This window comes from Rhodnius prolixus, unplaced genomic scaffold, assembly GCF_049639745.1.
Source record: "Rhodnius prolixus isolate KJV_2025 unplaced genomic scaffold, Rpr scaffold_11, whole genome shotgun sequence".
NCBI classification, from domain to species: domain Eukaryota; kingdom Metazoa; phylum Arthropoda; class Insecta; order Hemiptera; family Reduviidae; genus Rhodnius; species Rhodnius prolixus.
This window is the reverse complement of record NW_027411625.1, coordinates 2,168,661-2,192,833: the sequence shown is the minus strand read 5'-3', so window position 1 is coordinate 2,192,833 and position 24,173 is coordinate 2,168,661. Positions and strand designations below refer to the sequence as shown.

At 32.4% G+C, this 24,173-nt stretch overlaps 1 protein-coding gene across 1 annotated transcript; it reads right to left on the bottom strand.

The window, feature by feature from the left end:
- Positions 1-2,305: 2,305 nt before the first annotated feature.
- On the bottom strand, positions 2,306-22,311 carry sage (salivary gland-expressed bHLH). The gene is made up of 4 exons (XM_074138484.1): positions 22,191-22,311; positions 11,043-11,175; positions 7,394-7,526; positions 2,306-4,625 (listed from the first exon to the last, which is right to left on the bottom strand). The coding sequence occupies exons 1-4, from the start codon at positions 22,206-22,208 to the stop codon at positions 4,472-4,474; spliced, it is 438 nt and encodes a 145-aa protein (XP_073994585.1). The 5' UTR covers positions 22,209-22,311; the 3' UTR covers positions 2,306-4,471.
- Between the last annotated feature and the right edge of the window lie 1,862 nt (positions 22,312-24,173).

Genomic DNA, 24,173 nt, shown 5'->3' with positions numbered 1-24,173 from the left:
TATATGTCTAAAACTTAGGTAAGCTTATACGTATTTTCAATATACGTATGTACATACATACAGTGACTCCCATTAATATTGGGACACCTATTACAAAATGATTTAAAAGGAAAATGAAAACAACATACAAAAGTTTGGATTTTTTTTTTTTTAAATTACATTAGCAACATCTGTGGAAATTATATATAAGTATAAATCGATGAAATTCCAAACTGTTAGGAAATTCCAAAGTGTAAAATAAGGCTCTCAAAAATATTGGGACACCAGAAGTGCTAGAGTTTAAATGTTCAATATTTAAAATCTCCTACTATTTAATAATTGGTTGGTAATAATTTAATAATTGCTTTTTGACTTACAATAGCCCTCAAACGATCAGGCATAGGTGAAACAAGTTTTTGGTTAATTCAGGTGGTGTTTTTTTCCCATTCTTCCAGGAAACATCGTTTTAATTCATTTTTGTTAGATATTATTCGTTTTTCTTAAAGCACTGGCTAAATATTGCCATAAATGTTCAATGGGATTAAGATCTGGTGACTGCGGAGAGGTTTGGAATACTTTTGGGCAATTGTATAACAGTCACTGACGTATCACCCAAGCCGTAGGTTTGGGGTCGTTATCTTGGTAGAATTTAAAAGACCCTAAAATACCCAATTTTTCGGTACTTTTTTCAAATTAATTTTAATATATTACTAATAAACCATTTTGTGCATCATTCCATCAATAAACACTAATTCTCCAAATCCTGATGCGGACATCCAGCCCCAAACCAGAACTGACCCACCTCCACCCGGAGGTTCAGCTTTAAAACCCTTTAAAGTTGGCTGTAAATTCTTCTTTTCGAGTTCAGCATTCGCTTTCCTCCAGACCATAACCCTTCCATCTGACTGGAAAACATTAAATTTTCATTCATCGCTAGAGTATATCATTCCAAAAGTCACTATTTCCATTGGAATATTTTTCGGCAAATTTCACTCTCTTAACACGATTTATCTTACTGACAAAAGGATTCTTCCAGGCTACTCTACCATGATAGTCGAGTTTTCTTAGCACTCTCCGAACTGTTTCTGCTCCTTTTTTGCTCTCTGAACATGTCAAAAATTTCACATAGAAGTTTTGGAGCACTAAGTCTGTGATCTTTTTTTAATTCTTTTAATATATAACGCTGCTCTCTCTCAGAGAGCAGTTGAGGACGGCCTTTTTGTGGGGTTGAAACAATTCTTTTTTCTTTTTGGTAACGCTGAATGATGTTCCACGCAGTAGATGTTTTAGGGCCGATCAGTTTTTCCGTCTCTCTAACACTTTTTATTGTCTTTGTGCAAAGAAATTACAATTTTTCTTTGTTCAATCGTTGTATTTGTATTTTTGCGCGACATGTTATACGTGGCTTGATTTATATAAACTAATTTAATTATTAATTTCATATTGAATATACGTATGCTTAAGGTATATATTTACAAATTGTATAAATATTCGGGCAAAACCTTGGACAAACTATAAATTATAATAGTGTCCCAATATTTATGAGAGGTAGAATTTGCTCTTATTATTATATATATTTTTTTTAATCTACCAAAACATTTTTATGTACTTATTTAAATAGTTTTTATTTAATTAATAGTAATTATAAAATGAAATGAATTTATAAAAATTTGAATAAATGGGTGCCACTTTTAATTTTCGTCAATTTTTAACTTCTGTATGTACTGTCCCAATATTAATGGGAGTCACTGTATATACATAATAAAAACTCTTAATAATTCGATTTTTTTCCCCCTTCTTGATAATTCGAAATCTCGATAATTCGAATTTTTCTTGTAGTCCCTTGGATTTCGATTTATCGAGAGTCGACTGTATTTGATAAGCTTCGTATGCACATTTCATTTTTCAGAGATCTTAATTATTCTAAATATTTATTGTAGATTCCTTGTGGGTTTTTTTTGACAGTTGAACCATAATTTTTTATTTATTAACTTCAACACGGGTTTTCTTCACAGAGGAGTATGAAAATTCTGTACACAGAATAAATTTTGTTAGACAGTTAGTGAAAAATAAAACAGTAAACAAGTTCATAATTTCCTAGTAAGAATTAATTTTGTTTTTGTCAGCTACTAATTTTGTACAATTGCTATTGGCTCTAAAAGTTATTAAAAATAAAGATTAGATGAATTATTTCTGATAGTTTCAATCTTTATAACCCTTATTTTTAAGTTTTTAGAGAAATCTGTAGGAGTAACCAGTCGATAGTTGCTAATGTTTAAAATCTTATAGATTTGAAAGGTTAAAGAAAAAAGTAAAAAACTTATAATTGTTTAATATTGTCATTTATTGTCAATTTAATATTATAATTATTTAATATTATTAACAATGTCTTTTTTTATTCTCAATAAGTTGCTCATACATGAAGTAAACTATTGCCAGATTTCCAATGGTCAATTTTATTTTTGGCTTATCTTTTTCACCAAGTTTTACTTGATTTATAATGTTTTTGTTTTTTTTTTTTGAACAGCGATAGTTTTAAGAACTTTCACAAAATTTTACTGCATTATAGACACTCTAGACAATTACCCAGATGAGTCGAAACGTAGTGAATTAATTGGTGTACAAAAAAAAAAAAAAAATAACTGAAAGAGCACTTCATATTTCGGTATTTTTATATTCTTCTTTTAATGTTTGAACTATTACAGAAGTATCTTAAAGCCAAATGTTGATGAAAATAAAGTATAATTAACAATTTCAATTAAGATATACAATTACAAAAGAATGGAAAATTCAGTTGTATTCAAAAAATCTCTTTAACTGAAAATAGTTTTTTTTTCTTTCTGAGTGGGATTCGTTAAATTACTCAAAATTATTTACAATATTTAAAAGAAAAAACGCACTAAGTAAAAAAATATATAAATAATATCAATATGTACAAAAAGTTTTCAGAATGTAATTTTCTATCATTTCTTTCTGTTTTAAGCAATATACTGCAAGATAATTAATATTTTGTAAAATCAAATTGATAAGTAACATAATTTTAATCGCTGGGCTTTATAGCCCCTCTCAGTACGTATCTAAACATCCAAAAATTTTGCTAGGAACTAAGATTATCATTTTAATTTTTTTTTTTTTTTTTTATGATTTAAGGCGCGTCAACATCTAAGGTAATTGGCGCCCGGAGCTTTTTTCAGTGCACTGCCGGCCTCCTCGTTACAGACAGCAACGTTCATTTTAGGACAGTGAGCTGTAAGAAGCTCCTAGAAAGAGAAAATCTATGGGTCAGCAACTGGATTCAAACCCGGGCCCTCCGCCTGGAACTTCAATACGCTAACCGCATAGCTAATCCCTTCCCTTATATTAATTTTATTATTAGTATTTATTTTACATAAAGTTGAATTCCTCCCGCGAAAATATGTGAACGAATAATAATTTTCAAATAAAAATAAAATAACCTGGACTTCATAAATTATTCTACATAAGAAATTCTAGTTCTAAGATAAGATTAAATGGCTTTATTCTTAATCTGAAAGCATTTTTTGCCTCGAAAACAATGTCTTGTTTGCATTCTAAATACAAATTCTCTAATCTCAAAATTAAACTAAATTTAGATTAGATTCCGTGGCCAATCTATATACTACTGTGACTTCGACGATTTGTTATGACAACCTCTAGTTGGGGCAGCTCTGTTTATTTGATATGCTTGTGAATTTGGAGGAGACTCCTAAATTAAAGCTTAGAGCCACGAGTTTATGTTTTGAGAAGTTTCGAACTCTCAGCCATATACTCACACTAAAAAGAAATATTCTATATTATGTTGTGTATCCATTTTTTCTTCTTCTTTCTGACTAACCTACAAAAAACTGTCCATTGACAGGTCCATGCATGTGATTATTCAGTATACAAGAGACTTATAACAGAGCGAATGACCTCTGGCCTTGAGAAGTATAATTCCATAGTATTTACAAAAGTTTACTCCGGTAAATTTTACTAATGCTTACACCCACCAAAGCTACGAGTATTTTTCTTTGCCTTAAATGGCTTAGCTTACTCAGAGAGTACCTAAAGGAGGTCTCCAGGCCTGGCAAACTGCCTTCCGCAGGCTTTTGCTTTTCAGAGACATCGCGCCGCACATCGATTCACAAGTGAAGGACTAGAAGGGTGCACCATTGGGTAATTGTAGAGGTTGCCACAATAAATAGTCAAATCATGACTGGCCAATCCTCGCAGAATCTAACCTAAACTTAGTCTAATTTTGAGGTTATTTGTGCTTAGAATGCAGACTAGACATTGTTTTCAGACAAAAATACTTTCACAATGAGAATAAAGGCGTTTAATCTTATCTTGGAACTGGAATTTCCTAAATAATTTATGTAGTATACGTTTATATAAAATATAGAGCCTATTATTTGAATTTTTTGTTTTCACATACTTTCGTGGGGGGAATTCAACTCCTGAACCCCCTCCAGATTGCGTCATAGCCTGTAATATATTAATTAAAATAGTCATTATTGTAGCTGCTTTGGTACACTTGCTGGCTATAATGTGTGTTGCAGGGTTGCATGATCCATATGCCCTGTTCAGCAGTTTCGGGATCGCTCTCCAGCAAGCTTGCCTGCAAATCTTGGATGTATTTTATGGCAAGTCTGAAATAAGCGGATCAGTTACTGATATAAATAAAAATGAATATTTTCTGGGATTCGTTACAAAAAATAATGGTTTTCATTTCGACAGATGAATTGATAAATATTTGCATTGTAAGATGCTAAACGCGTTTTTGAAACAATTTTGTAGAAATAGAAAGTTTGTTTTAGAACAGAATAAATCTTTATTTCAATAAAAATATCTACAAAAAGTAAATAAATAAATGAAATGTACAAAACATTGTAACCTTCATAACAGTGCTAATTAGAAAGGTTAAGATGAGTAGGATAAGAATGCAGGGAATAAAGAAATTTTGTGTGTTTTTTCAGTTACCTTATTTTTTTAAAGACGCCATAGTAGCCGAGCGGTCAGAGGCTAGGCCCACAATGCTAAGATGTATGGTAGTACGATAGTGAATCGAACCCAGCTCGTACTGGGTTCGATTCACAGTTTAAGCCTTGGTTTTCTTTTATTTAATAATGTTTAGTTCAAGAATTAATTGTAAAGTATGTTTGCTAGTCGCTACCGTCAACGATACCTAATTTGGTAGTTGGACGCATTGGTACTTTTTATTTAATGTTTAATAAAAGAATTAATTATAAAGTATGTTTGCTAGTCGCTACCGTCAACGATACCTAATTTGGTAGTTGGACGCATTGGTACTTTTTACTTAATGTTTAATAAAAGAATTAATTATAAAGTATGTTTGCTAATCGCTATCGTCAACGATACCTAATTTGGTAGTTGGACGCATTGGTGCTTTTTACTTAATGTTTAATAAAAGAATTAATTATAAAGTATGTTTGCTAGTCGCTACCGTCAACGATACCTAATTTGGTAGTTGGACGCATTGGTACTTTTTACTTAATGTTTAATAAAAGAATTAATTATAAAGTATGTTTGCTAATCGCTATCGTCAACGATACCTAATTTGGTAGTTGGACGCATTGGTGCTTTTTACTTAATGTTTAATAAAAGAATTAATTATAAAGTATGTTTGCTAGTCGCTACCGTCAACGATACCTAATTTGGTAGTTGGACGCATTGGTACTTTTTATTTAATGTTTAATAAAAGAATTAATTATAAAGTATGTTTGCTAGTCGCTACCGTCAACGATACCTAATTTGGTAGTTGGACGCATTGGTACTTTTTACTTAATGTTTAATAAAAGAATTAATTATAAAGTATGTTTGCTAATCGCTATCGTCAACGATACCTAATTTGGTAGTTGGACGCATTGGTGCTTTTTACTTAATGTTTAATAAAAGAATTAATTATAAAGTATGTTTGCTAGTCGCTACCGTCAACGATACCTAATTTGGTAGTTGGACGCATTGGTACTTTTTACTTAATGTTTAATAAAAGAATTAATTATAAAGTATGTTTGCTAATCGCTATCGTCAACGATACCTAATTTGGTAGTTGGACGCATTGGTGCTTTTTACTTAATGTTTAATAAAAGAATTAATTATAAAGTATGTTTGCTAGTCGCTACCGTCCACGATACCTAATTTGGTAGTTGGACGCATTGGTACTTTTTACTTAATGTTTAATAAAAGAATTAATTATAAAGTATGTTTGCTAGTCGCTATCGTCAACGATACCTAATTTGGTAGTTGGACGCATGGTACTTTTTACTTAATGTTTAATAAAAGAATTAATTATAAAGTATGTTTGCTAGTCGCTACCTTCAACGATACCTAATTTGGTAGTTGGACGCATTGGTACTTTTTACTTAATGTTTAATAAAAGAATTAATTATAAAGTATGTTTGCTAGTCGCTACCGTCAACGATACCTAATTTAGTAGTTGGACGCATTGGTACTTTTACTTAATGTTTAATAAAAGAATTAATTATAAAGTATGTTTGCTAGTCGCTACCGTCAACGATACCTAATTTGGTAGTTGGACGCATTGGTACTTTTTACTTAATGTTTAATAAAAGAATTAATTATAAAGTATGTTTGCTAGTCGCTACCGTCAACGATACCTAATTTGGTAGTTGGACGCATTGGTACTTTTTACTTAATGTTTAATAAAAGAATTAATTATAAAGTATGTTTGCTAGTCGCTACCGTCAACGATACCTAATTTGGTAGTTGGACGCATTGGTACTTTTTACTTAATGTTTAATAAAAGAATTAATTATAAAGTATGTTTGCTAGTCGCTACCGTCAACGATACCTAATTTGGTAGTTGGACGCATTGGTACTTTTTACTTAATGTTTAATAAAAGAATTAATTATAAAGTATGTTTGCTAGTCGCTACCGTCAACGATACCTAATTTGGTAGTTGGACGCATTGGTACTTTTTACTTAATGTTTAATAAAAGAATTAATTATAAAGTATGTTTGCTAGTCGCTACCGTCAACGATACCTAATTTGGTAGTTGGACGCATTGGTACTTTTTACTTAATGTTTAATAAAAGAATTAATTATAAAGTATGTTTGCTAGTCGCTACCGTCAACGATACCTAATTTGGTAGTTGGACGCATTGGTACTTTTTACTTAATGTTTAATAAAAGAATTAATTATAAAGTATGTTTGCTAATCGCTATCGTCAACGATACCTAATTTGGTAGTTGGACGCATTGGTTCTTTTTACTTAATGTTTAATAAAAGAATTAATTATAAAGTATGTTTGCTAATCGCTATCGTCAACGATATCTAATTTGGTAATTGGGTGCAAAGCTTGCTTGAAAAAATAGACTTCACTTGTTTTTATTATCCAAAAACCCCAGTGGGGTTTAAATGATAAAATAGCTACCTCAGTGTTTCTATTTTAGACAATTTCTTGCCAGGTGTTTTGGACACAGGTAATCGACTTCTGAGTCGGTCAAAAGCTCGGTTCATATCTCTCATTCTAGTCCTTTCTCTATCGCATGCTGATTTCTTATAGTCTAAAACAGAATTATATCAATTTAATATAATTGACGCGTAAATTATTATGTATTTTAAAAATTACATAATAAAAATACCATTATCTACGTAACAAGGTGATTGGCACAGTGTTTAGGACATGGATTTTGGCCAATTTTTTTACTTTTTCTGAGTAGATATTTTCTTAGATATTCTGAGTGAAAGGAAGGGTTGTGATCTTGTCAAATTTTTGATTCGTTTTAAGTTCCATTAAGTCCAAAAAAGTGGTTTTTACATTTTTCCCCCCCTCTTTTTAGTACTCCTCGGGCCAGTAACCCTGACCAGAGGCCGTATATTTACACATATCTAGGACACCAATGGTATTCAAACATTTTAACAGTGCGACCCCGCATTGGTCATTGAGGTAGCATTGCTGACCTAAAATGCGACGCACATAAGGCATCTAGTTTTTTAGTTCAACATCTTCAGTATATGCAAAACCATATTTTACAAACTCATTGTTAAACTTAAAAACTCGTTTATTTGTTTTTACTTCTTTATGTCTCGACTCTGTAGAAGCAGAAAATCTTCCAAACGTATTGTGGTCTGTGTGGGAAGTTAAAGCAACCGAAATCCAAGCGATTTTCTCGTCATTTGTCCCTTCACACACTCGTTTTTTGCTTTAATTCTGTTCCCAGCTTTTAGCCACTTATTCATGAGAGACATTAAAATTCGTAACTTTAAAAGCAGTCCATTTATCATAAATACCAAGTTAAAGACGATATTTTACCCCAAAATAATAATTAAACTCACAAATGGGTGATATGGATGATATCGTCTTTAACTTGAGACGATATTTTACACCAAAATAATAATTTTTTTTAAAATTTATTTTGTAATTTACAATCTGTAGACATTGTATACAATAAGTAAATATGGAGAGAGTGATGAACTGGTGCGGGAGGAGAGCAGGAGGAGAGAAGCTACCCAGCGGTAGCACTCTCTATTGGAGAGAGGAGAATGTGAGGAGAATAATGGCGTTTAGGTCTTAAGACTACAAGGAAATCGCGGGGCCACTGGTGATTCCATTGGCGAGGAGTATTAGGGATGTCAGAGGAAGCGAGAGACATTACTAGAGGATTAGAGCTAGTCGAGAGAGTAGTATGGAAGTTTTTGGTATTTAGTCTTGGCGAGTTGGTGCTATGAAGGGAATGTTGAGGTAGTTGTGAAGAGTGAGGTTAGTCACCGTAGAAAGGAGCGTCAGCTATCTGTCGGAGGAATTTTGACTGAAATGTTTTGTAGATTTGGCTGAACCCCACAGCTCTAGTCCGTAACTCCATGAGTTTAGTGTTGTATATTAAGCGTTTGAGTTCAATAAGTAATTTGGAGCGTCGTCAAAAGTAGTTTGTAAAGCAGTTTCGCACGTTCAGTCATTGCTTGTCTTTTAAGTCTAGTATGTGGGAAAATAATAATTAAACTCACAAAATGGGCCACTCTGACGTTGTAAAACCAAACCTCTACTCTTTGAAGTCTTCGTTCTAAAAATATAAGTAATCTGTCCAGAATTTAATAAAAATTTCACATTTTAGTAACTAATATTTTTCTCAAAAAAGTTTGTTAATGATATATACTTGTATTCAATTAAATTTATTTACAATTTTTACCCCCCCCAAGGTAATTTTTCGCGACCTCAAATAGGGGACCCTTTTTTGGACATCCCTACTTTTCAATTTGGATGAGTCTTTAATCTATTCACATTGATATTTTTAAATTTTTGTTTTGAAGATATTACAGCTTTGAAAAATGTTTCATTTATGTATTTAATACTATAACCTAAGGTTTTTTTGTAATACTTCATTAAAAAAAAATTAATTTCAGACTTACGATTTAGCTGTTTAACTGCAGCTCTTAAAGCTTCATTTTTTCTTACTAATAGTTGCTTTATATGCTTATAAGATTCATTCAAGGCACAAACTGAATTCAGTATACGTTGCCGTAGTATTGGGCTTCTGTTTTTGTCCGATACAAAAATTCTTTTAAAGCAGAAAGAAAAATATAATCTTTTTTACGGGACGCCATCTTTTCCAGTTATGTATCTGTCTGTGTAGTGCGTGTGAGCATAACTTAAAAACGAAAAAATCGCATTAACTTCAAATTTGAAAACTGGTTAAGGTTTAAACCATAGAACTCGACAATAAGCTTTATTACAAAAATTAGCCCAGCGAAAGTGACACGTTAGTGAATTAATTTTTACTGTTTTATGCTTATTGCTCACAAAGTAGTTCTAAAATGTTTATTTAAAATCGTTTTCACGAAATAATTCTATTGAAAGCAGTTGAGTGCAAAGGGGGATGTAGTGCTTTATTCTACAGTGCCATATTAATCTATGGAATTATCACGTATTCAATATTAAAAAGGATTTATGTGCATTTATGTTTTTAAATTTACATATTTGTAATGAGTATTTCAAATTTAAAGTAAATCGTAGAAGTCGTTTTCAAGAACATTTCAAAATACTGAGCACCGTTTTTCTTCAAATTTTTGAAATATTTCCACCTTGAATTTTTTACTAATGTTTTACGGTTGGCATAACAATACAAAATACAGTACTCTCACTTTAACCAGTTAAGTGTTTATGACGAAGATATTCGTCATGAAAAAAGTGTAAAATTTTGTGTTATGACGAGTTTATTCGTCATGCGTTTTCTCAGTAGTGACCGTTGGCAGTTAATTTTGCAATTTTTAGTTAAAACTAAAATATATTCGTAAACTGCAAGAAGTTTGGAATATTTTGAGGCCATCTCCAAATAAAAAGGACTCATGGAAGATATAGTATGAATTAGTCTTCGTAAATGTATCCTTGTCTTTTATTAGTCATCACTGAATCAATAACAAATTCATATATTGTGTTAGGCTAGACTGTGCAGTAAGTGGCGCGCTTGGTAATAAAAAACGGGATGAGGATCCTTTTGTTCCCTATTTACCTGTATTCAAGAGGAGGAGCTATTTTTTTGGTTTATGTGCGGGGTTCAAGATTTAGCGATCATCCAAATTGCTGAGTCGTGGGCTACTAACCTGCCAAGATATTTCCCTGCATAATTGTTTGTATTTTATCATCTGGTCAGGGATTCATGTGCATAAATACCAGTCCTGTAGTGTTGCAACCTACTCGGGTTAATGGCAGCGACCCAATTTCATATCAAACATACTCTGGGTTTGACGAATATATTCGTCATCGCTTAATTTGTACAACGCACTATGTAGTTTTCATAATCATTATCAAAACCAGTGGTCCTCATGAAACCCCGATCAATTTCTCGGCTGTAACTTCACCAAAAATGAAGATACAGCTTCAGGGATGAAATATTTGAAAACTAGACCAAAAAAAAAACATAGTTTATTTAATGGGTTTTTCCCAGATTTCCGCTTTCCTAAAAAGTAATTAGCGATTGGTGCGTTTTAAATGGATCACCCTGTATATGGTTTATTTTGGCTAAAAAAATTTCTATTAAATTTGTATAACAATTGTAGACATTACGGGTGATAAGTACACTTGCCTTTATCGGAGTCATTTGACTTGATGGTTCGTGTGAAGGGGATTCTGCTCTTATCATCCTGCCTCTGATCGATCATCAGGATAGCATCCTTTTCGCCGAAATCCTTATCCTCGCCCGAACTTGATGTTGACTTCTAAAAGTGTAAATTTATCGTACAATATCAGCAAGAGAACCTGTATACAAAGTTCTGTTGAAACACACACCAACTAGAAGTGCAATCGACAACACAGATAGTTGTTTATCAAACATAAGAAGAAGAATTCGTGTAGTTTTCAAATTCGAGTTATCACAGGAAATATATATTTTTTTAAAATCTGATGTGACAACTCAAAAGACTTTCTAATACTAAAATTCTCGACTACCAATTCATATATTCATCATACTCCTAATTTTACTACTCTACAAGACGCTTATTAGAACTCTTTTAACATACGCCTGCCCTTATAGGGAATTTAGTAAAGAATACATTGAAATATTGAACAATACGAAGAGAGATATAAACGTTTGAAATTTGAAAGAAATTGAAAACAACCTAAATTTAACCTTCTATTTCTTATTATCTATTGCATCTAAAACAATGCAATTCACATCACTTATAGAGCTAACTTTTCTCTACACTTCGGTAAAGAATTCATTGAAATCTGAACAATAGGAAAAAAAATATAAACGTTTGAAATTTGAAAGAATTTAAAATCTCCAAAATTTATCCTACTCATTCACTATCTTCTTATAAAAAGCTTACAGTTTAAAATGATAAGTATAACATTGTTCATAGCGTCGAGACCCCTAAAAGGCACATCTACATGAAATTCCAAATCGAATGATACCTCATTCATGAAAATCGGTTCACGCGTTTAGGCGCTACGTTGTTTCGAGCTTTCTGACAATTTTCATTTTTCAGTTGAAATGTTTACACACTAACAATGTTTTAACATTTTGGGATTCAGGGGGACATCAAAAAATTTATTTACTACTTTTTTATTTTATATGGAAACTCAAGCAAAACTAATGAAAATTTTGCATTTTTCCCTATTTTCTGAACTACTACAACCAAAACCAGCCGACCTAATGTGTATAATATACGGTTGGCATTAAAGTACAATGTTAGAAACAGAAATTATGGAAATTCCAGCAAAACTAATGAAGATTTTGTATTTTTCCCTGTTTTCTGAACTACTACAACCAAAACCAGCCGACCTAACGTGTATAATATACGGTTGGCATTAAAGTACAATGTTAGAAACAGAAATTATGGAAATTTCAGCAAAACTGATGAAGATTTTGTATTTTTCCCTGTTTTCTGAACTACTACAACCAAAACCAGCCGACCTAATGTGTATAATATACGGTTGGCATTAAAGTACAATGTTAGAAACAGAAATTATGGAAATTCCAGCAAAACTGATGAAGATTTTGTATTTTTCCCTATTTTCTGAACTACTACAACCAAAACCAGCCGACCTAATGTGTATAATATACGGTTGGCATTAAAGTACAATGTTAGAAACAGAAATTATGGAAATTCCAGCAAAACTAATGAAGATTTTGTATTTTTCCCTGTTTTCTGAACTACTACAACCAAAACCAGCCGACCTAACGTGTATAATATACGGTTGGCATTAAAGTACAATGTTAGAAACAGAAATTATGGAAATTTCAGCAAAACTAATGAAGATTTTGTATTTTTCCCTGTTTTCTGAACTACTACAACCAAAACCAGCCGACCTAACGTGTATAATATACGGTTGGCATTAAAGTACAATGTTAGAAACAGAAATTATGAAAATTCCAGCAAAACTGATGAAGATTTTGTATTTTTCCCTGTTTTCTGAACTACTGGATCCAAAACCAGCCGACCTAATGTGTATAATATACGGTTGGCATTAAAGTACGTTAGAAACAGAAATTATGGAAATTCCAGCAAAACTGATGAAGATTTTGTATTTTTCCCTGTTCTCTGAACTACTACAACCAAAACCAGCCGACCAAATGTGTATAATATACGGTTGGCATTAAAGTACAATGTTAGAAACAGAAATTATGGAAATTCCAGCAAAACTGATGAAGATTTTGTATTTTTCCCTGTTTTCTGAACTACTGGATCCAAAACCAGCCGACCTAATGTGTATAATATACGGTTGGCATTAAAGTACAATGTTAGAAACAGAAATTATGGAAATTCCAACAAAACTGATGAAGATTTTGTATTTTTCCCTGTTTTCTGAACTACTGGATCCAAAACCAGCCGACCTAATGTGTATAATATACGGTTGGCATTAAAGTACAATGTTAGAAACAGAAATTATGGAAATTCCAGCAAAACTGAAGAAGATTTTGTATTTTTCCCTATTTTCTGAACTACTATAACCAAAACCAGCCGACCTAATGTGTATATACGGTTGGCATTAAAGTACAATGTTAGAAACAGAAATTATGGAAATTCCAGCAAAACTGATGAAGATTTTGTATTTTTCCCTGTTTTCTGAACTACTGGATTCAAAACCAGCCGACCTAATGTGTATAATATACGGTTGGCATTAAAGTACAATGTTAGAAACAGAAATTATGGAAATTCCAGCAAAACTGATGAAGATTTTGTATTTTTCCCTATTTTCTGAACTACTACAACCAAAACCAGCCGACCTAATGTGTATAATATACGGTTGGCATTAAAGTACAATGTTAGAAACAGAAATTATGGAAATTCCAGCAATACTGATGAAGATTTTGTATTTTTCCCTATTTTCTGACTACTACAACCAAAACCAGCCGACCTAATGTGTATAATATACGGTTGGCATTAAAGTACAATGTTAGAAACAGAAATTTTGGAAATTCCAGCAAAACTGATAAAGATTTTGTATTTTTCCCTATTTTCTGAACTACTACAACCAAAACCAGCCGACCTAATGTGTATAATATACGGTTGGCATTAAAGTACAATGTTAGAAACAGAAATTTTGGAAATTCCAGCAAAACTGATGAAGATTTTGTATTTTTCCCTATTTTCTGAACTACTGGATCCAAAACCAGCCGACCTAATATGTATAATATACGGTTGGCATTAAAGTACAATGTTAGAAACAGAAATTATGGAAATTCCAGCAAAACTGATGAAGATTTTGTATTTTTCCCTATTCTCTGAACTACTACAACCAAAACCAGCCGACCTAATGTGTATAATATACGGTTGGCATTAAAGTACAATGTTAGAAACAGAAATTATGGAAATTCCAGCAAAACTGATGAAGATTTTGTATTTTTCCCTATTTTCTGACTACTACAACCAAAACCAGCCGACCTAATGTGTATAATATACGGTTGGCATTAAAGTACAATGTTAGAAACAGAAATTTTGGAAATTCCAGCAAAACTGATGAAGATTTTGTATTTTTCCCTATTTTCTGAACTACTACAACCAAAACCAGCCGACCTAATGTGTATAATATACGGTTGGCATTAAAGTACAATGTTAGAAACAGAAATTTTGGAAATTCCAGCAAAACTGATGAAGATTTTGTATTTTTCCCTATTTTCTGAACTACTACAACCAAAACCAGCCGACCTAATGTGTATAATATACGGTTGGCATTAAAGTACAATGTTAGAAACAGAAATTTTGGAAATTCCAGCAAAACTGATGAAGATTTTGTATTTTTCCCTATTTTCTGACTACTACAACCAAAACCAGCCGACCTAATGTGTATAATATACGGTTGGCATTAAAGTACAATGTTAGAAACAGAAATTTTGGAAATTCCAGCAAAACTGATGAAGATTTTGTATTTTTCCCTATTTTCTGAACTACTACAACCAAAACCAGCCGACCTAATGTGTATAATATACGGTTGGCATTAAAGTACAATGTTAGAAACAGAAATTATGGAAATTCCAGCAAAACTGATGAAGATTTTGTATTTTTCCCTATTTTCTGACTACTACAACCAAAACCAGCCGACCTAATGTGTATAATATACGGTTGGCATTAAAGTACAATGTTAGAAACAGAAATTTTGGAAATTCCAGCAAAACTGATGAAGATTTTGTATTTTTCCCTATTTTCTGAACTACTACAACCAAAACCAGCCGACCTAATGTGTATAATATACGGTTGGCATTAAAGTACAATGTTAGAAACAGAAATTTTGGAAATTCCAGCAAAACTGATGAAGATTTTGTATTTTTCCCTATTTTCTGAACTACTACAACCAAAACCAGCCGACCTAATGTGTATAATATACGGTTGGCATTAAAGTACAATGTTTGAAACAGAAATTATGGAAATTCCAGCAAAACTGATGAAGATTTTGTATTTTTCCCTATTTTCTGAACTACTACAACCAAAACCAGCCGACCTAATGTGTATAATATACGGTTGGCATTAAAGTACAATGTTAGAAACAGAAATTATGGAAATTCCAGCAAAACTAATGAAGATTTTGTATTTTTCCCTGTTTTCTGAACTACTACAACCAAAACCAGCCGACCTAACGTGTATAATATACGGTTGGCATTAAAGTACAATGTTAGAAACAGAAATTATGGAAATTTCAGCAAAACTGATGAAGATTTTGTATTTTTCCCTGTTTTCTGAACTACTACAACCAAAACCAGCCGACCTAACGTGTATAATATAGGTTGGCATTAAAGTACAATGTTAGAAACAGAAATTATGAAAATTCCAGCAAAACTGATGAAGATTTTGTATTTTTCCCTGTTTTCTGAACTACTGGATCCAAAACCAGCCGACCTAATGTGTATAATATACGGTTGGCATTAAAGTACGTTAGAAACAGAAATTATGGAAATTCCAGCAAAACTGATGAAGATTTTGTATTTTTCCCTGTTTTCTGAACTACTACAACCAAAACCAGCCGACCAAATGTGTATAATATACGGTTGGCATTAAAGTACAATGTTAGAAACAGAAATTATGGAAATTCCAGCAAAACTGATGAAGATTTTGTATTTTTCCCTGTTTTCTGAACTACTGGATCCAAAACCAGCCGACCTAATGTGTATAATATACGGTTGGCATTAAAGTACAATGTTAGAAACAGAAATTATGGAAATTCCAGCAAAACTGATGAAGATTTTGTATTTTTCCCTGTTTTCTGAACTACTGGATCCAAAACCAGCCGACCTAATGTGTATAATATACGGTTGGCATTAAAGTACAATGTTAGAAACAGAAATTATGGAAATTCCAGCAAAACTGAAGAAGATTTTGTATTTTTCCCTATTTTCTGAACTACTATAACCAAAACCAGCCGACCTAATGTGTATATACGATTGGCATTAAAGTACAATGTTAGAAACAGAAATTATGGAAATTCCAGCAAAACTGATGAAGATTTTGTATTTTTCCCTGTTTTCTGAACTACTGGATTCAAAACCAGCCGACCTAATGTGTATAATATACGGTTGGCATTAAAGTACAATGTTAGAAACAGAAATTATGGAAATTCCAGCAAAACTGATGAAGATTTTGTATTTTTCCCCTATTTTCTGAACTACTACAACCAAAACCAGCCGACCTAATGTGTATAATATACGGTTGGCATTAAAGTACAATGTTAGAAACAGAAATTATGGAAATTCCAGCAAAACTGATGAAGATTTTGTATTTTTCCCTATTTTCTGACTACTACAACCAAAACCAGCCGACCTAATGTGTATAATATACGGTTGGCATTAAAGTACAATGTTAGAAACAGAAATTTTGGAAATTCCAGCAAAACTGATGAAGATTTTGTATTTTTCCCTATTTTCTGAACTACTACAACCAAAACCAGCCGACCTAATGTGTATAATATACGGTTGGCATTAAAGTACAATGTTAGAAACAGAAATTTTGGAAATTCCAGCAAAACTGATGAAGATTTTGTATTTTTCCCTATTTTCTGAACTACTACAACCAAAACCAGCCGACCTAATATGTATAATATACGGTTGGCATTAAAGTACAATGTTAGAAACAGAAATTTTGGAAATTCCAGCAAAACTGATGAAGATTTTGTATTTTTCCCTATTTTCTGACTACTACAACCAAAACCAGCCGACCTAATGTGTATAATATACGGTTGGCATTAAAGTACAATGTTAGAAACAGAAATTTTGGAAATTCCAGCAAAACTGATGAAGATTTTGTATTTTTCCCTATTTTCTGAACTACTACAACCAAAACCAGCCGACCTAATGTGTATAATATACGGTTGGCATTAAAGTACAATGTTAGAAACAGAAATTTTGGAAATTCCAGCAAAACTGATGAAGATTTTGTATTTTTCCCTATTTTCTGAACTACTACAACCAAAACCAGCCGACCTAATGTGTATAATATACGGTTGGCATTAAAGTACAATGTTAGAAACAGAAATTTTGGAAATTCCAGCAAAACTGATGAAGATTTTGTATTTTTCCCTATTTTCTGACTACTACAACCAAAACCAGCCGACCTAATGTGTATAATATACGGTTGGCATTAAAGTACAATGTTAGAAACAGAAATTTTGGAAATTCCAGCAAAACTGATGAAGATTTTGTATTTTTCCCTATTTTCTGAACTACTACAACCAAAACCAGCCGACCTAATGTGTATAATATACGGTTGGCATTAAAGTACAATGTTAGAAACAGAAATTATGGAAATTCCAGCAAAACTGATGAAGATTTTGTATTTTTCCCTATTTTCTGACTACTACAACCAAAACCAGCCGACCTAATGTGTATAATATACGGTTGGCATTAAAGTACAATGTTAGAAACAGAAATTTTGGAAATTCCAGCAAAACTGATGAAGATTTTGTATTTTTCCCTATTTTCTGAACTACTACAACCAAAACCAGCCGACCTAATGTGTATAATATACGGTTGGCATTAAAGTACAATGTTAGAAACAGAAATTTTGGAAATTCCAGCAAAACTGATGAAGATTTTGTATTTTTCCCTATTTTCTGAACTACTACAAGCAAAACCAGCCGACCTAATGTGTATAATATACGGTTGGCATTAAAGTACAATGTTTGAAACAGAAATTATGGAAATTCCAGCAAAACTGATGAAGATTTTGTATTTTTCCCTATTTTCTGAACTACTACAACCAAAACCAGCCGACCTAATGTGTATAATATACGGTTGGCATTAAAGTACAATGTTAGAAACAGAAATTATGGAAATTCCAGCAAAACTAATGAAGATTTTGTATTTTTCCCTGTTTTCTGAACTACTACAACCAAAACCAGCCGACCTAACGTGTATAATATACGGTTGGCATTAAAGTACAATGTTAGAAACAGAAATTATGGAAATTTCAGCAAAACTGATGAAGATTTTGTATTTTTCCCTGTTTTCTGAACTACTACAACCAAAACCAGCCGACCTAACGTGTATAATATAGGTTGGCATTAAAGTACAATGTTAGAAACAGAAATTATGAAAATTCCAGCAAAACTGATGAAGATTTTGTATTTTTCCCTGTTTTCTGAACTACTGGATCCAAAACCAGCCGACCTAATGTGTATAATATACGGTTGGCATTAAAGTACAATGTTAGAAACAGAAATTATGGAAATTCCAGCAAAACTGAAGAAGATTTTGTATTTTTCCCTATTTTCTGAACTACTATAACCAAAACCAGCCGACCTAATGTGTATATACGGTTGGCATTAAAGTACAATGTTAGAAACAGAAATTATGGAAATTCCAGCAAAACTGATGAAGATTTTGTATTTTTCCCTGTTTTCTGAACTACTGGATTCAAAACCAGCCGACCTAATGTGTATAATATACGGTTGGCATTAAAGTACAATGTTAGAAACAGAAATTATGGAAATTCCAGCAAAACTGATGAAGATTTTGTATTTTTCCCTATTTTCTGAACTACTACAACCAAAACCAGCCGACCTAATGTGTATAATATACGGTTGGCATTAAAGTACAATGTTAGAAACAGAAATTATGGAAATTCCAGCAAAACTGATGAAGATTTTGTATTTTTCCCTATTTTCTGACTACTACAACCAAAACCAGCCGACCTAATGTGTATAATATACGGTTGGCATTAAAGTACAATGTTAGAAACAGAAATTTTGGAAATTCCAGCAAAACTGATGAAGATTTTGTATTTTTCCCTATTTTCTGAACTACTACAACCAAAACCAGCCGACCTAATGTGTATAATATACGGTTGGCATTAAAGTACAATGTTAGAAACAGAAATTTTGGAAATTCCAGCAAAACTGATGAAGATTTTGTATTTTTCCCTATTTTCTGAACTACTACAACCAAAACCAGCCGACCTAATATGTATAATATACGGTTGGCATTAAAGTACAATGTTAGAAACAGAAATTTTGGAAATTCCAGCAAAACTGATGAAGATTTTGTATTTTTCCCTATTTTCTGACTACTACAACCAAAACCAGCCGACCTAATGTGTATAATATACGGTTGGCATTAAAGTACAATGTTAGAAACAGAAATTTTGGAAATTCCAGCAAAACTGATGAAGATTTTGTATTTTTCCCTATTTTCTGAACTACTACAACCAAAACCAGCCGACCTAATGTGTATAATATACGGTTGGCATTAAAGTACAATGTTAGAAACAGAAATTATGGAAATTCCAGCAAAACTGATGAAGATTTTGTATTTTTCCCTATTTTCTGACTACTACAACCAAAACCAGCCGACCTAATGTGTATAATATACGGTTGGCATTAAAGTACAATGTTAGAAACAGAAATTTTGGAAATTCCAGCAAAACTGATGAAGATTTTGTATTTTTCCCTATTTTCTGAACTACTACAACCAAAACCAGCCGACCTAATGTGTATAATATACGGTTGGCATTAAAGTACAATGTTAGAAACAGAAATTTTGGAAATTCCAGCAAAACTGATGAAGATTTTGTATTTTTCCCTATTTTCTGAACTACTACAACCAAAACCAGCCGACCTAATGTGTATAATATACGGTTGGCATTAAAGTACAATGTTTGAAACAGAAATTATGGAAATTCCAGCAAAACTGATGAAGATTTTGTATTTTTCCCTATTTTCTGAACTACTACAACCAAAACCAGCCGACCTAATGTGTATAATATACGGTTGGCATTAAAGTACAATGTTAGAAACAGAAATTATGGAAATTCCAGCAAAACTAATGAAGATTTTGTATTTTTCCCTGTTTTCTGAACTACTACAACCAAAACCAGCCGACCTAACGTGTATAATATACGGTTGGCATTAAAGTACAATGTTAGAAACAGAAATTATGGAAATTTCAGCAAAACTGATGAAGATTTTGTATTTTTCCCTGTTTTCTGAACTACTACAACCAAAACCAGCCGACCTAACGTGTATAATATAGGTTGGCATTAAAGTACAATGTTAGAAACAGAAATTATGAAAATTCCAGCAAAACTGATGAAGATTTTGTATTTTTCCCTGTTTTCTGAACTACTGGATCCAAAACCAGCCGACCTAATGTGTATAATATACGGTTGGCATTAAAGTACGTTAGAAACAGAAATTATGGAAATTCCAGCAAAACTGATGAAGATTTTGTATTTTTCCCTGTTTTCTGAACTACTACAACCAAAACCAGCCGACCAAATGTGTATAATATACGGTTGGCATTAAAGTACAATGTTAGAAACAGAAATTATGGAAATTCCAGCAAAACTGATGAAGATTTTGTATTTTTCCCTGTTTTCTGAACTACTGGATCCAAAACCAGCCGACCTAATGTGTATAATATACGGTTGGCATTAAAGTACAATGTTAGAAACAGAAATTATGGAAATTCCAGCAAAACTGAAGAAGATTTTGTATTTTTCCCTATTTTCTGAACTACTATAACCAAAACCAGCCGACCTAATGTGTATATACGGTTGGCATTAAAGTACAATGTTAGAAACAGAAATTATGGAAATTCCAGCAAAACTGATGAAGATTTTGTATTTTTCCCTGTTTTCTGAACTACTGGATTCAAAACCAGCCGACCTAATGTGTATAATATACGGTTGGCATTAAAGTACAATGTTAGAAACAGAAATTATGGAAATTCCAGCAAAACTGATGAAGATTTTGTATTTTTCCCTATTTTCTGAACTACTACAACCAAAACCAGCCGACCTAATGTGTATAATATCCGGTTGGCATTAAAGTACAATGTTAGAAACAGAAATTATGGAAATTCCAGCAAAACTGATGAAGATTTTGTATTTTTCCCTATTTTCTGAACTACTAGATCCAAAACCAGCCGACCTAATGTGTATAATATACGGTTGGCATTAAAGTACAATGTTAGAAACAGAAATTTTGGAAATTCCAGCAAAACTGATGAAGATTTTGTATTTTTCCCTATTTTCTGAACTACTACAACCAAAACCAGCCGACCTAATGTGTATAATATACGGTTGGCATTAAAGTACAATGTTAGAAACAGAAATTATGGAAATTCCAGCAAAACTGATGAAGATTTTGTATTTTTCCCTATTTTCTGAACTACTACAACCAAAACCAGCCGACCTAATGTGTATAATGCATGCTTGGCATTAAAGTACAATTTATACAAGTTTATTGCCTATTATCTTCCATTCTGACGTTAAATACTAATTTGACTTGGCTACAATTAATCATTTTTCTATGTATTTTTGGGTGTGAATTAGAAATCAGTACCAAAAAGATTTTTGCACTATTTTTATACTAAAACTATGTTTTGGGACGTTTTAGTTAAGTTTAAAGGTTTTTTTTTCCCCCCCACTGGAAGGAAGTATTTCTTCCTCATGAAAGAATGATGTAATTGTTGCACAATGTTCTTATACTACGATGCCGTAGACTAGATACGAAAATGGCCAACAGTTCCTAGTACAATTAAAATTTTTGTCCGGGTCTCGGCAGCTAATTGCATGGATCGCCGTGACACTGTTCCAATGTTTTTCAATATTGAAAAAATAGAAATGAAAAAAATTAAAAAATAAATAAAATCGGCAACCGCCAACACTGAGCCATCCCCATTGTCAGTAAAGTGTATATACTCCTTGTACATCTTGTCGAATAAACTGGCATGATCAGGATATTTCTTTACAAGAGGAAGTCAGTGCAAGTTAAAGGCTGGACAGTAACTAACGAGTGTACTTACATCTTCTATAGACTCCATAGCAGTCGCTCGTGCTACGAACAACCACGCACACTAACTGTAACCTCTGATTGTGTTGTTATGAATAAGAAATTAGGTAAATACAAACACCTGCACATCGCACTATTTTATTACGTCATCTGTTAAAAAAAAAAAAAAAAAATGTGTCATCTAAAATTATAAAGTTTTAATGAAAGCATATCAATGTGATTCTCCACTCAATTTCTATTTACCGCAGTCATTCGCACAACTTTTTACTTCAATTTTCAAACAATTTTGAATATAGGTTCAGTTTGATCATACATTAATCTAAATAAAGTAAAGTAAAAAAGTAAAGTAATCGCTTATTTTTTTCAGTAACAACTACCAATTAGGTGTCGTGGACGGAGGCGACTAGCAAACATACTTTACTGTAAATTTCTTTTTATTAACCATTAAATAAAATCCAAGGCCTAAAACCGGGAATCGAACCCAGTACCACAATACATATTTGCTTCGAAGATCTCGCCACTAACCGCTCGGCTACCTAATAAAACAAATATCTACAACGTGTATTAACAAAAAACGAATTTTCCTAAATAAAGAAACTTTAACGAACTTTAAAATTCACCACGTTTTATGTTTTATAATTGGAATAATACAGCTAGCCCAAAAGTCAAATAACAATAGCAACTCATTAGTTTAAGGCACTAAACTAACGTAAAGAAGAAGTCAAGAACGACTTACCTCCCTGGCTCCCAACGCCTTTAAGCTTTTAATGGCGTTGATCCGGATGCCGGGTAAGCGCCATTCTAGATTTAGAGAAATCAGTTTGAGTGGAAAAGAGTGTAGGGCGCTAATAACCCAGAAGCTGATGCGCCAAAAAAGAAAAAAAATCGGCAACTCAAATCGAGCCTGGGACAAAACTCCTGACCTCGACTTGAGCCATCTAAGAGTTTTAGGAAAATAAGTTTATCTACCATCAACCTTTTCCTACCTAATATCTTAAACGTAATTTAAAGGTTCTTGTTGGACAATTTACGCGTCATTTCCAAAAACAGTTTCATATGACAAACGCTTTTTTTTTGTTGTCTTTCTGTCAAGGAAAAGAGAAACGTTTTTCTTTATATTTTTTTAAAATTTAAGGCATGTAAACATCTGAGGTTATTAGCGCCCAGAACTTTTTTCAGTGTACTGCCATCCTCTGGCCAGTGTTCTCTTATTACAGACAACAATGTCCAATACCGTCACCTATTACCAGGTCATCAGCGCCCAGAGCGAGTGAAGCTATTTTAGCATGGAATTTTAAGTAGCAAGATAACTCTATGACAAAAGGAAATTTGGGTCCTAGGTAGATGGTGAAATGAGAGACATAAAATAGAACAATTTATTATAGTTTATTAAAGGGTATCCTACTGTAAGGAATCTTACTGGACAGTTGTTTTATAAGGGATTGATAGTCAAAAACTTCACGAAAATGCGCATAGTTATATATAAAAAAAAAAAAAAATCCTTAACTTAGACCATATTTTTTCTTTTTTCCTGCAAAAGATAAAATTCCAAAATTTCCTTTAAAACAAAGGAACAATCTCGTTTATATAAGGGTAATTTTTGATTACTTCGTTTGGCTGTCCAAAAAAGTTCCAGTCCGTATGTAACAATAAGGTATTGTATATATTTTAACTCGTTTAAATAAATAAAAATCATTTTAAAAAAAATACCTTCTTGTTTTTTTTTATAATTTTCCAAAGTTTATCTTGAATATAAAAAATGTTATGAGTAATTGCTGAAGTTTGCAAGTAGTTATTTAACTTATAAATTAAACAAAAGAAATCATATAAACAAAATCTGGATGATGCAGTTGATAAAAGAAAAAACTTGATATTGAATTCATTCTAAACAAAGGATTTCAAGCATACAGGCAACTGGAAGTGAGTTATTCTTAAAATAGTTTATTTGTAATACTATTCTTCTACTTATAAGTATTGTTTATGTAGGCCCTTATCA